This window comes from Labrus bergylta, chromosome 3, assembly GCF_963930695.1.
Source record: "Labrus bergylta chromosome 3, fLabBer1.1, whole genome shotgun sequence".
NCBI classification, from domain to species: Eukaryota; Metazoa; Chordata; class Actinopteri; order Labriformes; family Labridae; genus Labrus; species Labrus bergylta.
Window position 1 is genome coordinate 27,938,433 of NC_089197.1, and position 17,315 is coordinate 27,955,747.

At 39.6% G+C, this 17,315-nt stretch overlaps 1 protein-coding gene across 3 annotated transcripts in view; it reads right to left on the bottom strand.

Moving 5' to 3' along the window:
* The window catches only part of LOC109996603 (MAM domain-containing glycosylphosphatidylinositol anchor protein 1), a 175,243-nt gene that overhangs the window by 111,251 nt on the left and 46,677 nt on the right, over window positions 1-17,315 (bottom strand). For all 3 annotated transcript variants that reach the window (XM_065953088.1, XM_065953086.1, XM_020651018.2), the window contains exon 3: window positions 15,170-15,309. In XM_065953088.1, coding sequence (XP_065809160.1) covers window positions 15,170-15,309 — 140 coding nt within the window. The remainder of the gene's footprint in view (window positions 1-15,169; window positions 15,310-17,315) is intronic.

The window sequence follows — 17,315 nt, forward strand, 5'->3', positions numbered from 1 at the left end:
GTTTATCGTTGCCGTGGAAACACCGGATGTTGCGTCAAAGACCACTGCATAACGAAGCGGACATCGCTACTGAAAGCTGCCGTACTGTTGCTGTGTGTGCTGCTGACAAAAAAAACGTAAATTATTCTTGGATACATCGTTGGTAAACATATTCTCTTCCTCAGGTCTGATTCACCCGTTCATCTTCACTACGGTCAACTCGGACTTCGTTTTCATCCGGGGTGGGAGGGGAGTAGCTTAGAGAATCACTCCTACGATTCCCTGGCAGCCTCAACGTCATCTTTTGTTCTTGTTTTGATTGAGAGCCCCCTGGTGGTGGAATTTATACACTGTGCTTTTAATTTCTAGTTGTCTAGTTGAAATGAAAAAGAAAAGTTTTCTTTGTATTTTTGTGATAATTGAAAGGAATAATGTAGAGGTAAACCCTCTTTATTCAGATATTGGCTTCATTTCAAATACAATTTAAAGTTTCACGAGGTGTTATTCAGTCCCTTCGTCCTCGAAGTTTCAATTTGAAAAAACTTCAGTGAAGACAACATCTCTTCTGTACATTTAGCGGCAGTCCTCTGCAGCAGCTTGTCACACTGCAGCAGAGATGAGTTGTTATGAAACATACTGTGGACTCTTACTGTTTCTGTAACTGAAATAAACAGACTTTATTGACATCCTCATCCACATTGCGACCTGAAAAGCAAGTCAACATTTTCTTAGCAGAATCTCACAGAATCTCCAGCCACATAAAGACAGGTGTTTTAACAAACACCCAGCTTCATACACCTTTCTAAAACTACGACAATCCAATACAACAGTCCTGCAATAAACAATAACTTTATGAAGCTTATAAAGATTTTTTTTTTCCTCAGAGTGGACAAAACATTGTATACACCCTCTGAAGCCCTGCCTGCAAACAGATATAATCACCACCTCTCTGACATACTGTCCACAAAAAGTGAGCATTATGAGCTTCATAATGTAGGATTTATTGAAGGGCACTTGTTATGGGGTGAATTGAATTTTGCTGTGTGAGCCGGATAAACTGTGCAACAGATTCCAGCTTCAAAGTTCAATGTAGTCCTCAGAAACACAGCTTTTTATGCTTGGAGACAAATCAGGCAAAGCTACATTATGGCTAATCATCAACAAAGAAGAAAGAAAGAAAGAAAGAAAAACACTTTTTTAAAACTGATGGGTACCGAAAGAGAGTAAAGAGCAAAGAAAACAAGGTGTGACTTTCTTTAGTTGATGCGAAGAGGGCTAAAGTGTGTCAAACACACTGACAGGTCAGTGGTGTGCAGCTGTCTGTCTAGATAACTCTCTGCCTCCTCTCGTTGTTGTATACAAGCATGTCTCTGTCAGTGTGCCTGCCGGTATCTCCCCCTCTGTGTTTCTCTTTCCCTTCTATGTCTACCAGTTGTTGTTTAACGCCTCTCATCCAGCTTGCCCTCTCCTTCACAAATACACACACAAACATACAAGCACGCAGTTCCCCTCCCTCTCCTGTCTGTGAGCCTCTCACTTCACCCCTCACAGTGACAGCAACAGGATCCAGCAGACATGGTCCAATGACCGTCAGAGCCGTTAGCCCTGCTGTCTAATCTGCAAACTGTCACCACTTCACACCAATGGCCTTAAAATTAAATAACCGTTTAGCCCAGAATAAAAGAGGTTGTGTTCATGTGTAATCACAGTATAGCTGTCACAAACTAGAAACAGACAAATCGGATCTGAATGTGAAATATTATTCAGCTGACAATTGGATGACTGCTTAGCCTTGATAACTTGGGTTCTGCAAAACCCTCGCTCTTCTCCAGCTTCACCCTCTTGTCCAATTATAGTCACTACCGTCTTTTTTTTTTCACTACTTCCTTTAGTAAACAAACATGGTGAAGCCCAAGATTCACAACTGGAGGCTTTATGAAGCTATAGTTAAAAAACAGTGGGTAATGTGATATTCGTCTATTATTTATAGAGTCTTTGATCCTTGTCAGCCATAAGGTTAAAGAGCAAGACAAAACACAACACAACTCTATTATAACGCTGTTCTAAAAGGACAGATGCACTGCCATTCTTTAGAATGGTGTCATGTTAGAAACATGTCATGTTTACAACGTTGATGACAAAATATAATCTCTGCTTGTTTTTTGGGCTTTTGTGCCTTTATTGGAGAGATAGGACAGCGGATAGAGTCGGAAATCAGGGAGTGAGAGAGTGGGGAATGGCATGCGATAAAGGAGCCACAGGTCGGATTCGAACCCAGGCCGCCCGCTTGGAGGACCACAGCCTCCATACATGGGGCGTGCGCTTCAACAACTGTGCCACCCTAAAAACAAAAGTAAGTATAGTTCATCTGCCAGCTTAATTAACTGTTAATTCATTAATTTCATGTCGCATTTATCAATCACATGTTTGTTAAGAACTAATGATTTGTTGATTACAACACATGGTTTTATGGCCCTGTCCTCTTCACTGCATTTCTACATATAAGTCCTGTTAGAAGCTGTTAATGCTCATACATTCCTTTTTCTTCATTAGGTTCAACCCTTTAATTGATTCATGACAATCCACCTATTCTCACGATAAACTGTAACCCCTTCATCTCCTTTATTGTGGACTGTCTCTGCAGCGTTCACATTCGATGTAAGTAACCATCAAACACGGAGTAAAACCTTTGAGTGAAAAGTTAAATCCTTCCTTGTTTGACATCACTGTAAGCAATGCTTAGCTTGCAAAGGCTTACCCTCCTCTCCACTGCTGCTTCTTCCTGGGGTGTTACAGAGTGTGAATCCTTTATATTCCCTCTCAGAAACACACCAAGAGCTCGCTTTCTGCCTGCCTTTTGCAATTTTTCTAACTCTTTTCTTGATGTAACGCCAGCAGAGTCGACGATACAGTGCTTTATCCATCCAACTGGCTCACTTACCGAGAATAGGCTTAAGATGGTAATCCTGTTATCGGGGAATACTACTTGGCACGGACGTGGACCCACACACACACACAGAATCACTAAGACATACACAAACACACACATATATGCACACACACAGGATGAAGTGTCTGAGGGAAGTGTTGAAGAGGAGGGAAGAAAACAGGCAGAAAATGACAAAAAAAGGGAGAAGAGCAGGTAGATTATAGCAGCTTGAACAGAACCTGCGAGGTAATTGCTCCCACTTTACAAACAACGGATAAATGGAGTGACTTAAAGTGACAAGGTGTGGATGACATACAGTGTAAGACTGAGTAAACCTGGCCGGAGATATTCATTCTAATTATCTGTCACTGTAATGACGGATGAAGGGCTAGAAATGATAAAGCTGAGACGAGAGGAAGAGTAAATGGATGGTTAAAAGAGACTAGAGTAAGTATATATCATTGATTTTCAAGTACTACTGACTTCGCTGATTCATAGCATCAGGCACAAGACGATGAGAGCAAAGAGTGTGGGAACAGGGAGTTTTCTTTACTTTTGTTCAATCTGAAAAGTGATTTAGTTTTGTTGTATAAAAAGGGCCACACAAATTTGATCTAAAAACTAACAAAAGAAGAGGTGAGAACAACAAGGCGCGAAGTAACTGAGCCCATTTAAATGTATAATAAGATTTTAAAAAAAGATTATATACTTATATTATTTTAGATTAGATTAGGTTTTTTGGCGGTTAATTGATTTTGATATAATTTCTGTATAATAACCACTGCTTGTTTTATGTCTAATGAATGGTCTAGCTCATTAACAGGAAAACATCATGACTAAATGATTGCCAATATGATTCCATTTCGCATTAACAATGACACATTATCACACGTCATGCTACATTGTGGCTGTGTGTGAATAAATCTCAGCAACAGTTGTCTCCAGTCTGTTTTTCACTGCTGGTTCGAAACACCTTCCACTCTTAAGAGCCAGGAGCACACAGCAAAAAGCTCAATAAACCTGACGCATTGATATTGAACACGCCACCCCCCCCACCCCCCTAACCTTGTCATACAATATGTATGCCTTTATCGCTTTTTCTGCCTCTGTAATGTGAGACTGTGGCTGTGATGGAATTACAGGAAAGAGAGGAATCATCAGCATATATATAGGATAACATCATGGTCTTTGAAATGATACTAAACTGTACATTTAGCTTCTGGGTTCACGAGGTCAGAATGTTGGTGCACAATTTGTGTTTGTTTGAAGGAAAGCTGAGACACTGAAGCTGAATATGCTTATTTTCCCAAAGGACATTTGATTGTTAGGCTCATAAAGAAAATGAACTCACTACTAGTTTTTTTTTTCCATTTGATTAAAAAAAAGCAATACTTCAAACCTTATGGCGTAACTTCAAGAGCTCACTCAAATATTCCTTGACCATCAGATGTCTTGACTCAGAGCAGATCAAACCGGGGCAGACAGTTTGAGCTGACATAAGCGGCTCTCTCCAAAAGCTTGTGTGTGTCGACAACCGTCAGCAGCAGTGTCAGCCGCCACCGTATACGCTCTGCCCTATTGGATGTGTTAGTTGTAATGAGTAATGGATGATTAGCACAAGCATGTAATGGCACAAGCGAAATCTGAGCTCCAACAGTTTTGTACGTGTGTTTGTGTGTTTGTGTATGAGTGTGTGTGGAGCAGATGATGTCATTGCTGAGTGGTATGATGATACCAGAATGTTGAGAAATGAAAATAAAATAGGAATGAGGGAAATTGAGGAAAACACCTGACTGATATATTTTCTAGAATATCTCTAAAGGTTCATCTGACAGAAGAGACAGAGACATAGCTTCAATAAGCCACAATACACTGCCTTGAATAAAAAAAATATATATTTCTGAGCTTCTGTAGTGTTTACATTCTTCATGCCTATACCAAAAACTTTTGTGTATAACCCATTCCTTTGCTGAATTATCCACCTTCATACCTGTCTCCATCCAATTACATTAACATACTAATGGATTGGTTTTGACAGTAATCCTAAAATATACAGGTGGTTCCTTATATTTTACAATTTATTTAAGAACATTTACATCTACATTTGAATCAGATGGCACAAAAATCAAGGTCCCGAATGCAACCCCAGGGGGACCCCTTCACCACTTAGTATAACTAAACAACGGTTTCTCAGGTGAAACTGAAATTCTGATAACACAAACAAAGGTTTTGCACAATCAGCTCATTTTGAAAGAGTATTCAAAACCTAAACTGAAAACACAACAACAGCCAGTATCAATAAAGTATCCTTTAATTACTTAGGAAACTGTACATTTTTAAGCTTAAGTGGACTTAACTATGTTCACCTGCCAGATCAAGTAGGTCCCCTCAGAGCTGCTTACTTTGTTTAGGTGTAAGAAAGTTATAATGCCAAGAAATAACCTTCTTTTATCACTTTGCCATTTCTCAGTATAGGCAATCTACGTTGTCCCACAACTTCATTACTTAAAGAGGACAGACATTCGAACCTACAGACATGGTCTTTATTACTTTTGGCCTCAGAGGGGGGCTTGTCTGCACAGTACAGTGCGTTACCATGGCAGCAGACACGTTAGAGATACTCAAACATACAGACGAGGTATAGAGGACTCCAAGACTTATCACCTGCTATATATTTTTTTTCATTTATGCTTAGATATCTAATCTGAATGCTCTCACCTCAAGTAGTCAAGGACACTGACGCAAAGTCTCACTCATAGAGGCATCTCGTCTTGTGTTATTTCTAGATTTCTCTTCTACAATGAAGTGTGGACTAAAGGGATACAAGGACGCAGCATAGAAGCTTCAGTTTAATGTTGTATTCATCAAGAGTTAGATAAGTGATTGCAGTGAAAAGGTTCATAAGCCTGCATAGTTTATGCAAACACTTCTTCATTAAGTCAGGGGCAAAGCAGAAATCTCATCTACTTAAAGCACGGCACAGAAAGTGGAAAAAGTTTTATCCATTTCAGTGACAGTTTATTGACATCACTGCTCAGACGTATTGCGGACACAATTTAGCTGCTAAATTTTAACAACTTTTTATGCTGTTTCAATAATTCTATCTGTCAATTGTTCTGTTCTTTGTTTCACCATTCATACTCTAAAGCACACTAATTTCATTACCTTGAGCGTAAGGTTGTGGGACTAACACAGTGTCTCTGTTTAAGGTTGGTTGAATTTAAAATTTCATAGAGTCAAGATCTGTTTCATTGTCTTCTTTTGCATGTGGAAATGTGTTTTAAAGATTTTAAGATTCTCATGTCTGCAGATGCTTCATGCTCTTCCTGTTTTCCTATATCCCGATCTTGTCTGTTTTATCATGCACCTTCCCAATCTACATCCTATATCTTGCTGCCATGTTTGATAATTCCCATAGAAAACCAGTAAAAATGAAAAAAAGGAATCTGACAACCTCGTCTTTGCGACTGCCAATCAAGACCCCCAAATCCTTTTTCTATCCTTCGAGATTTTCTTTTTCTACTCTTTTCTTCCTTTTTCTTTATATCCTCCCATCCAGTTAGGGGTCAGGCAGTGACCTTGTTTGCGTCTAGGTCGTGTTCCTGCTGAGTGCCTGTGCAGCCTCGTGCTGCCACCCGATCAGCCTTGCTTTCAGCCTCACTATCGATCGCCTTCCACTCACCCCTCAAGGACGGAAATCCAAAACCCATATTCCAGACCGCAGCCCTCTCCTCCCCTCCTCCCAGCTTCTTTCTTCTTCCCCTTCTTCCCCTTCTATGGCTCTCTCTACCTTTTTCCTCTCTTATAGAATTCATCATACACACACACACACACGCGCGCGCACACAAGCGGTCTCAAGGTTGCAATGACCAGCAGACCCATGAATAAATAATAAGGAGGTAGGAATCACTTTCAGAAAAACCATTTACTCTCCTATTGTGTTCTTGAAGAAGCCATGAGAGTGTGTGTGAGAGAATGTGTGTGAGAGTGTGTGTGGGTGTGTGTGCATACTGTATGTGTGTGCCTAACAAGTAAGGCTTTGTGAGTGGGACTACAGTGCTTTGTTAACTAAAAGCCCCGCTGTCCCTGGAGTTAACTTAAGCGATGCGACAAGCACCTTCTAGGTGACCCCTAACACTGGCTTTTTCTTGTGTGACTCTTCTTCTTGCTGTTTTTCTTTGAGGAGTCTTAAAATATTCAGAGGAATAATCTCTGTGCTTGACAGGAAGACAATGTAGAATGAGAATAAGGGTTTCTCACCATTTAGAAATTAGCCTTTGTCTTTTGGTGCATAAGAATGACAGAAAATAAAATGAAACTATAAAAGTTTGATACTTGATTTTGATGTGAAATAGAAATGAAGAATAAATCTGATAAGAACAGTTGTTAATGAATCCAAACAGTTTGGATTAAAATTTTATTTTAAATGTTATAGTTATTAATGAAGCCCAAAGTGTCCAAAGGGAGGGTTAAGTGTCACTGTCAGCAGGAGTCCTGGGCCTTGTTAATGAGGCAACCCATTCAAGAAGAAGAATGAAATCTTTGCATAACATTGCCTCAGCTGGCCTACAGGCGCCGAACTTAAAACTACTATTCTTTAAATTTTTTCAACTAGTTTACGGTCATGTTTGAGAAGAGAAAGATAGACAGTTCCAGCTGCTATGTTTCTTTCTGCAGAAACATGCACATACATCCACTTTTCCTACAGTAAGCAGCTCATTCAGGTGGCTTAACGGTTTCTGACTTGATGTAGGGCTTGTTACAGTGGGTCTGAAGTTTGGAGAAGATAAAGACGTGATATGGCCTTAAAGAAATAGAGAAATAAAAACATATAGGCGATCTACAACGAGAAGGGAATGATGAAAAGATCAGTTTGGAGAAGAGGAAATAAGACAAGGATGAAAGAATCGCAGGGAGAACAAAGTGAAAAGACATGTGAAGAGAAGGGAAAGTATAAAGACAGAGAAGAGCTGGTACAGAAAGAGACCGTATGAGGGGGAAAGACTGCAACAAAGAGATGAAGAAAGAGAGATAGACAAAGAAGGAGAGACAGAGAGAGAAATGATTAGATTCCTCTCTCCTCCGTATGGATCAGGGCAAGAGCTCTCTTTTCCATCCAATCACGCTCTGGCAAAGGTAAACAATCAGTCTTGATAAAGGATTGGATAAATCCTCAATCAGACTCATTCTCAGTAAAGCAGATATTTATTGGCCTGGCCTCACATGGCCAAATTGGATCCTCCTTCTTTTGACAGAGGTGAGGGGAGAGAAAGAGATAGAGAGTCTACATCATCCCAGTCAGAGCCGCCATGGATTAAAGTTTCGAAACAAAATGGCCTTTGCATTAAAAAATAATGCACAGGATAGTAGTTCTTTCCTGGTAGTACCGAAGAAAGCTGGAAAAATCCACGGCCAATCAGAACTCATACATCATATTCTTATGATCTTAAGTAGAGCCCTCCGAATGTGGGACACGAGCCGCTCTCTCCCAAAGCTGGAAAGCAAAGAGACAGATAAAAGATCCTGAACTATGAAACAGCTCAACTACATTAATAAAATATGAAGCTCTAATGTTTTTAAAGAGTCTGTGCGGTCGGCTTTGTGGTGAGTGTGTTTATCAAGAAATGTATTAAAATGTTGTCGGCGCAAATTTGTTAGCCTATTGTTTCTCTGAAGGATGAATACAGAGAGCATTAGGAGGACATTTACGCTAAACTGGAGTACATCAATAAATAATCACACAGCAGCCAGAAGAGTTCTGGAATATTTTGTGTGTCTGTTGAAACCTGGAGGCCAATACAAACTTCACAGTGAGGTTTTTTTTTTTCCCCTCGTGAAAAGAAAAACATGGTTCTCTTCACGAGCTGCTTAACTGCTGTGTGTCCTTTTTTCTTCTTTCTGAGGTGAACTTAGGAATGCAGACGAAGGATTCTGCCTCTGAAATAAGCTGAAAACTATCACATCTACTCTTACATAGCAGTGCTTGTATGAATGTGAACAGCACTTAACTTTTGGTGAAGGATGTAAAAAAAAAAGCCAAAATTGTATTTATATTGCTCAATATGGACAAACTTAACGATATGCTTTTGATCCTCCTGACAGTTTGAGTTGTATCCTTAAGAAAACTTCCCTATTTAAATCTTACAATATAGTTAAGCATGCACTACAGTTGCCTATCACACACTTTAATCACTATGTTCCTTTATAGGTTAAGATGATTAGAATCTGTGAAAACACAGGTCCAAATTCAGTGCTTTTCCATGCTCTTCAGGGCCACAGTGACGTCTGGCTTGTAGCTGGGATGCCATTTATGAAGTTGGAGTTATGCTACCTTTTTTGGTAAACATTTTAGGATAACTGGAGTATGCACTCCTCGTGACTTAGTGCCCTGAAGGTTTTTGGTTTTGCAGAGGATTTTCACCTTTTCACTTGCAGATAATACAATACTTTGCAGTAGATTTGCAGTGTTTTATAGGCTTAATGCTCCTTTGTAAAAAAAATATCCAAAGCTTACCATAGCTAAAGATGTCAACCACCAGATCACTTTTGCCAAACATTTAGTCGCTGCCCAGTTACCTTCAGACATCCCCCTGCTTTAAGGCAACAAGCCAAGGGTAATAATAGTCGTTTTACCACACTGCTTTCTGTGCTTGATAAAGCTTTAAACTATGATACTTTTCAGGTACACCAACATATTTGTCTAAGCGCAATGCTGATTGACTTAAACATGGAAATGTCCACAATCTTCTCATACTGCAAAGTGAATCACCTTTCATTTATGTAAAATACATGCAAGAGTCAGCAAACAAGAATGTAAAGCATGCCAGAACAAACCAACTTCCTCATTCTGAGTCATGAATATATTTTAGAGAAGCAATAGCTGGAAGCACTTCTACAATAGGTCAATGTCACAGTCTATTTCCATTAAGCACCTTGAGCTTTGTGTTTTTTTGTGATTTTTCTCTCTCTATCTGAAAGTTTTGCAAATAGCAGTAAAGAAGTAAAAAAAAAAAAAAAAAAATGTGTGACTTTTTGTTGGCATTTTGCTCACACTGAAAAATCCAACTGATGAATCCATGCAAAACCAAAACTTTTTGTAGTTATGGAACAGCCCAGGATTTTTTTCTGAAGAAGAGGAGGTATGGAAAGCTGTAAGGATGGGTGAAGGAGAGCTGGGGTGACATGGATCAGATTATCAATACAGCCGATGGAGTGCAGTGGAAACTCTGTAAGCCCAATGGGACTGACTGCAGAATGCTGCAGTGTGCTGCCCCAGCACAACACACTGGGACAAGGGTAACTGTTTACTTCTATTTATTTCTAATCTATTCTGTGCTCACAGCCTGAGAACATGGCGCTTATCTGACAAGCCTGCTTAATGTGGGAGATTTTTGTCAAATTTTGACATTAAAAGTCTTTTTAGATTTAACCATCCAGCACAGAGAGGATGACAGCTAAAAAGGGGCGGGGGGCATATGGGCTGACATGTGACAAAGGTCAGGCAGTCAAAATGTCTTACTGAGTGCAGCAGCTTTTAGGATGTACAGTTTCCTAGAAATGAAATCTTTGCTTTTGACTTCTCTAATGCTGATGTCCTGTGCTACATTTTCTGTGCAGCGAGGGTTAAGTAGTAATGCATCGTGTTGGTGGAGATAAATACACACACACATACAAACACACACACACACACACATACACACACACACACACACACACACACACACACACACACACACACACACACACACACACACACACAAATATAGACATGATTATCTTGACTTTGAATTGTTCTTTCCTCTTTATCACACTAAGAATCACCAATTTTTCTCGTATCTCTTATCACTGTATCTTCATTCCTGTTTGTTATCATAATCTTTCATCACTCAATTTCTCTTTTATTGTCCTTACATGGTTTCATCATGTTGCAAGTATCTAATCTCTACGCCTTCATCTCTCTCTAACTGCATATGATGTCTAGAAATGCCACCATCTTCTTAACAGCTATTTACTGCATGTTTTTTTTTTCTCGTTGAAACATGTTGTTGCCAGTTTATGAGCTGAATTCTGATGTTGTTTACACCTTTATTGACACGTGCTGAAAAGTAAATTACTCTAAGTGTTTCATTAACAGGAAGAATTTCCAGTGGTTGACCCTCACTAGTTTCAAATATGATGCACAGCAGATGTAAGGTAGAAAAAAAAAAGGGACTTTGGAATAGGGAATAATGAAATATAATCTTTGGAAGTCTGAGGTAAAATTGTATTTTTACATCATATGTCTACAGTTCATCATCACGTGGATGGAAATATCTTTTGGGTATTTCTTCATGATTTCTGAAGGTTTGGCAATTCCTAGAAAAATCCCACGCTTCTTTATTTTTCATTCCACTCTCAACACTTTTGTTCATTAATTAGAAAAGAGCAGAGGGTCAGTACAGTGTTTCCAATCTGATGATGATGGATGTCATCTCTGTGAGTTTGTTTAAGATATGGAATGGCGTATTGGGGTGGGGGGTTGGTAACTCACTTCTATTCACTTGCTGTTGTTGTCCTTTGTAAACGTTATTTAATGTATCTGACAGGTCCAAGCCCCTCCATAGAAAATAGGTGGAAGGAAATAGCACCCTGCAAGCCTTTTCATGGGAACTTTAACATCCACATCTCAACATACACACAACACATTTCAACAACTTTGCTGTGTTCATCAGCAAAACAAAAAAAGAATCTCAGCTCAAGTGATATACTTCATAATGATGTCTTGCTTGATGACTTTTAAGGCTACGGGACCTTTACTGAAGATTTTCTTCTCCAATTCATTCAAAGGAAAGAATCTGCTCCAATGTGTAAAATATATCCGCGACATGCTTTTAAAAAAGTTCCCGCAAATCTTCTATTTTAATTAAAGATTTATTTTGGGGCTTTTTATGTTTTTATTAACGAGAAAAGAACATTGAATAGAGTCATAAATCGTGAAGAGAGTGGGAAAGGAGCCACAGGTCAGATTTGGACCAGGGGCCGTCCCCTTAAGGCCCTAGCACACCAAGGAGATCGTCTTAGTTGGACCGTCGTTGAGCGGTCGTTGCCATAGTTTTTGCGGTGTGTCCGGCTCCATCGCTACCCATCGACCTTTTTTTGGCCAATTTGACATGTTGAATTGATGTCTGCGGTCGGTGAGAGGAATGTCTCTGATTGGCTGTTCAGAGGTTTCATTTATCTCCAGCTCTCGACACAGGTTTGGGAAAGCCCCTTGAGCATGCCACTGTAGTCCATGCTCTCACCCATTAGGAGCGGTTTCTCCTTATTTGTCGCCTCCGCTTCTTTTTTTCTTTTTCCACTAAGACCAAGGCCTGACAGCGGCATTGCCATTTTCAACTTTTAATCAGACATTATTCTTGATAAGTAGGCTACATATATAACGAGTGGTGCTTGACAGCGGTATGAAAATGGTCTCGTCGTTTCACAACAACGGACTACAGCCGCCTGCTGGCATGGCGAGTTACATGGTGCACTCTTACTGTCAGATATTAAGTGTTACTTTGTTTCCTACAAGTCTGATCAAACATTATGAACATATCATCAAAGGTCTGCTATTATCAAACCACAATGGAAACTTTTCTTGAATCATGCAATAATTATGAACTGACCTCTACACTTTTAATTAAAGATATAAACCTCTGTTTTCAAACCAGAGGATGATTGACCTTCTTAAATGTTTCCATTGCTAAAACTCTCCGTCTCAAAGTGCGGTCTGTTTCTTTGTATTAGCCTATCTTTCTTTGTTATTGTGTATCCACATTTCCACACAGGCAAAGAAGCAGAAAAATACACACATTTGTATTCACAGACACACACTAACTCAACCGTTGTCTCTTTGCCAGGGGCAGTTCAAGTCTTGTTTGTGCACACATTATATACATTTTATATTCTGCCAATGTGGCCGGCGTGATCATTATTCAAAATAGACTTCCACCTCCGACCCAAAGAACAAGCAATCACTGACGCAATTTCCTACATCTTTGAACAGCTCCAGGGGAATAAACTTGTGCAGTATGTGTTTTTCAGAGAACATTTTTATAATGATTATCATTACTATGACGTTGGACATTTTTTTTTATATAAACTTGGTCTGCTTTGGTTTAAGGGAACCCGGCCTGAAAATTTTGTTGTGCATCAGTGTGTGTGTGTGTGTGTGCATGAGCGAGAGAGACAAAGAAAGAAGAAGGGGTGGAGGGGCAGACTGCTTTAATGAGAGTGATATGACAGCCAGTTAGTATGGGCTGGTCTGATCAACTGTTCCGTTTGTGATCAGATATAGCAGCATTGTGTAAATGAATAAGATGCACTTAAAGAGACACACAAACATATGCCTCTTACAAACATACACACACGCACACACAGACTGCATACACACGAAAACACAAAAAGTAAAAAAAAAAAAAAAAAACAAGCCCTCTACACAGGCACTGTTTTATTCATGATGATGTGATGCCAGTGGACATGCACCCGTGAGGAACACTGCTTTTCTCACCTCACACACTCCCACATAAATATATACAAAACACACAATCCCACGGCAGTCACCTTAGTTCAGTCTGCATCTATCTACGTCAACTTATACACACGCAGAGAAAGAAAGAGCGAGAGAGAGACACACAGACAGAGAGAGACAGATCCTTGTCTAAATATGTTTTGCTTAAGTTCAACCCAGGAAACCAGATGTGTCCATTTTTGGCTGTTTCTGCTGCTCTGTGTTTGTGTGTGTATTCAGTGCTTAAGTACTGTCATACATAGAACATCATAAAAGTGTAAAGGCCATGGTCTCTTTAAGCCAATAATCAGCTGCACTCCAAACACAGCATGTTCAGCTCTTGTATAACAGCTTTTGTTATTCTGTACTTGTTGACAGTGCAGCCAAACAGGACTTTGGGACATTCAGCAGCAGACTGAATTTGACCATCAATCTTTTCTTTGATTTATTACATTTTGAAAAATATAATTATCTGCACTGAAATCATGGTTACTAAGTCTTGTACTTTATTTTTATGCGTCATAGTTGAACAGTAAGCCTCGCTAAAAGGCTAACTAAATTTGTAGGCACGGCTCACAGCAGGCTGAGAACATTTAGCCACAAGCTATTTTGGGGAATTAAACCCGTGACCTTTAAGTCACAAGCATTTACTGTAAATCCAGAGCCACTGCTGCATTTATTCATCAAAACAGTGTGTACAATGTTAGAACCAGTTATACTGAATGTGTCACTGACAACACAGAGGACTCAGGTAAGAGTCAACTTGTATCAGTGTCCACGGGAGGACACTGAAGCCGGCCATGTGTTTGAACTTAGTGCCACTGGACAGTAAAAAAAAAGGGCGAGTGTGCAACTCAGCACCAACAAAAGCACACACGTAGTTTTACATGTATCATATTATTAATGCTAATCGTTGCAGCTCAGGTTTGGTAACTGATGCTGATCACAGAATGTGTCCATGATGCATGTGGTTCATTCTTTCATTATGTAAACAAAGTGTTTGACTGATTGAAAGAGGCTGTAATGCCTTCTATCTGCATCAACAGCGTGATTAGACTTTGGGCTTTCATATATTTGTGCAGGAAAATTGTGTTGTTGTTTATTTAAAAGATGGAATCTGAAACATTTATTAACAATCTGAAGAAGTAGAAAAAATGTGCAAGATCGAATGAACTTGAGGAGTAAGGTCTGCAAAATAAATTTGCAACACACTGTACTAAACTCTGATTGGCTGGGGGATTAGATGTTAGATGTATTTGTTTTAAAAATTCCAGGCACTGATTTTGAAGATTGATCAACTACCGTATATGCAACATTTTATGCCATTAAGTTGTTAAGATTTAGATTTTTATATCACAGAGCCAAACCGTTTCTAAAAACAAGTTTTCAAAATAAAGCATTTCAAATCCCTGGGGGTTTTCTTACTAAGCTCTGGAAAAGCTTCATACATCCTAACATTCATCCATCCACCCACCAGTGTCCACGTTTTCTTTGTGTGTGGAGTGATTAGAGAGAGTGCAGCATGCTGGTCTGCTGACAGAGCCACAAGTGACACTATTGTTCAAGTTGTCCTTGAGCAGTGAGTCTCTAAAACTACCTACTCAGTCAAGTAAAATCACTCCACATAGCAGGATCAGCTTTAACATGTATGTAAAACAGTCGGTCAACAAATATTCTGACACAGACATGCACACACACACACATGCTCAGCAGGTGTTTTTGGAGCTTACCTGTGGTCGTGGGTGTCCTTTAACAATACACTGAAGCACAAGTGTGTCTCCTTCTTTGATGGTGTAGATCCTCTCACTGATGTTATCATCCTTGACGTTACATGCAGCGCCTGAATGCACAATCTGAGCGTTGGCTGGAGCTGTAAACACATGGGCACACACACGCACACACACGCAAAGACAGGCATGTAGCCGCGCACACATATACATTTACATACACACACCCCAACACAACAAAGAGAGGGAGAGAAAAAAAAAGTACATATTTAGTAACATTTCTGCAGCAGAGATAAAGGTCATTGTCTTGTGGGTGTATGTGTAATACAAGTGCTCATATCGATGACTCAGGTAAATAAAAATATCGCTTTAGTCCTGAATCTGCATAAACAGAGCCTTTTGCAAAAATGCTTAAGTGTTGACTTTGAAACACTGGGTTCCATTGGAAGGTCAAAACAGATACTGTGTCTGAAATCACTCACTCATTCCCTACTCCCTATTCACTATATAGTAAGTTATATGTAGTGGACTATATAGTGCACTCATTTGGTAAAATTAAAAAAACATTTTGGACACTACTCGCTCGGCCGCTGACAGTGACGTCATTGTTGTCGAACAACTGAAATGTGCAGCTTAAGTCCGGCCGAGGATCAATAATAAATAATATCAATAATAATATCAGCGAGAACTAATATGATACTCAGTGTTTTCAAAAACCACTTATACATAATGGAAAAATACAAATTTAGATTTTTTAATAAAGAATGAAATGTATTTTTACTCCTAAACTCATGTATTTGTGCTCACAGACTCAGTTATCGTGTCTGTTATCATCATTAGGACAAACTACTGTACCGTTACTACGCTGACAATCTCTTACTCTTTATTAAAACAGATTTCATGTTTTTATTGTATGCAGTACACTCTTACAAGGTATCTGCATGTTACACAGGACAAAATGGATTCAAAGATATCTTTGTAGAAATCATCGTACTATGAAATCTGTTGGGAGGCATGTCAGATAGAGCGATTAAATGGATGATAAATTATTGCAGTAAGAGGAAAAGAGCCAAGAAGAGACATGACATCAGCTCATATCATCTATATGCAGCTCTCGCATGTTTGACAATGGCTGAAGGATTTCCAGTTAAAATACTGGGAACCTCAAAGAAGGAGGATGATGTTCTTGTGAAGCCAACTGCAACCAGAGTTTAACAGTAATAGGGCTTTCACACTAGCAGAAATCTCCTGAAAAACTCAGGATATTTCCCAGAGGAGCTGCATATGTGAACGCAAACAGCCACATTTTTCGCTCAGACTTCACCCGGAGTTTCTCCTGCCAGACCCCTCGTATTTTTTCCACAGCAAGTCTGAGTGGGCTGATGTGATAACGCAGCAGGATATTCTGCAGAGAATTCACCTCGAGCCAATAGGAGGGGGAGTGACGTTTCTACACTTCTATACTATATGTTGTTCTCCGTTCTTTTGTTTATATATTCCGTTGGACTACACATAGTATTGCTATAAAGGCAAATATTCTCATAATAGTGAAATGTAGCGGACTGTTGCTTTGTCCACTACTTCCACGTTGTTTTTTTACATTACGACTTAGCTCAGGAGACCAAACTCCCGTCTGACAGGGATAATTAGTCTCCAGCTGTGAGGAGCATGCCAGGTCGGGAGAATCTCCGAAGTATTCCTCCCAAAATGATCTAGATATTTCCCGGCTTAAGCTTTAGTATAGTAGCCCAAACAGTGTTTTGCAGAAGGCCTACATGGAGAAAACATGCAGACAACAGGAGGAAAGGAGAGTTATTATCAGAGTCAGTCCAACCGTGAACCAAGGGAGGTAGCCTGGCTTGTGCCCTTTGTCAGTACTTATGTTTGGAGCAGATTATCTGGGAGTGTGAGGACGTTTTAGATCAAATCCTTAACCTCCAGAACAGCTCAGAGACTTACATTTCAAACACGTTTGATATTAAGCATTTAAATCTGGATAGAGGTGATAATGGTTCCAAGAAATGGTAAACATTCTAGGTCTTGAGGCTAAAATTGTCTAGCATGCTACTGCTGACAAAACTCACTGTTACAATCTCAACTCCAGTTTTTACCGAAGAATAAACATTTTCTCAACCAGGCTTGTTAAGTC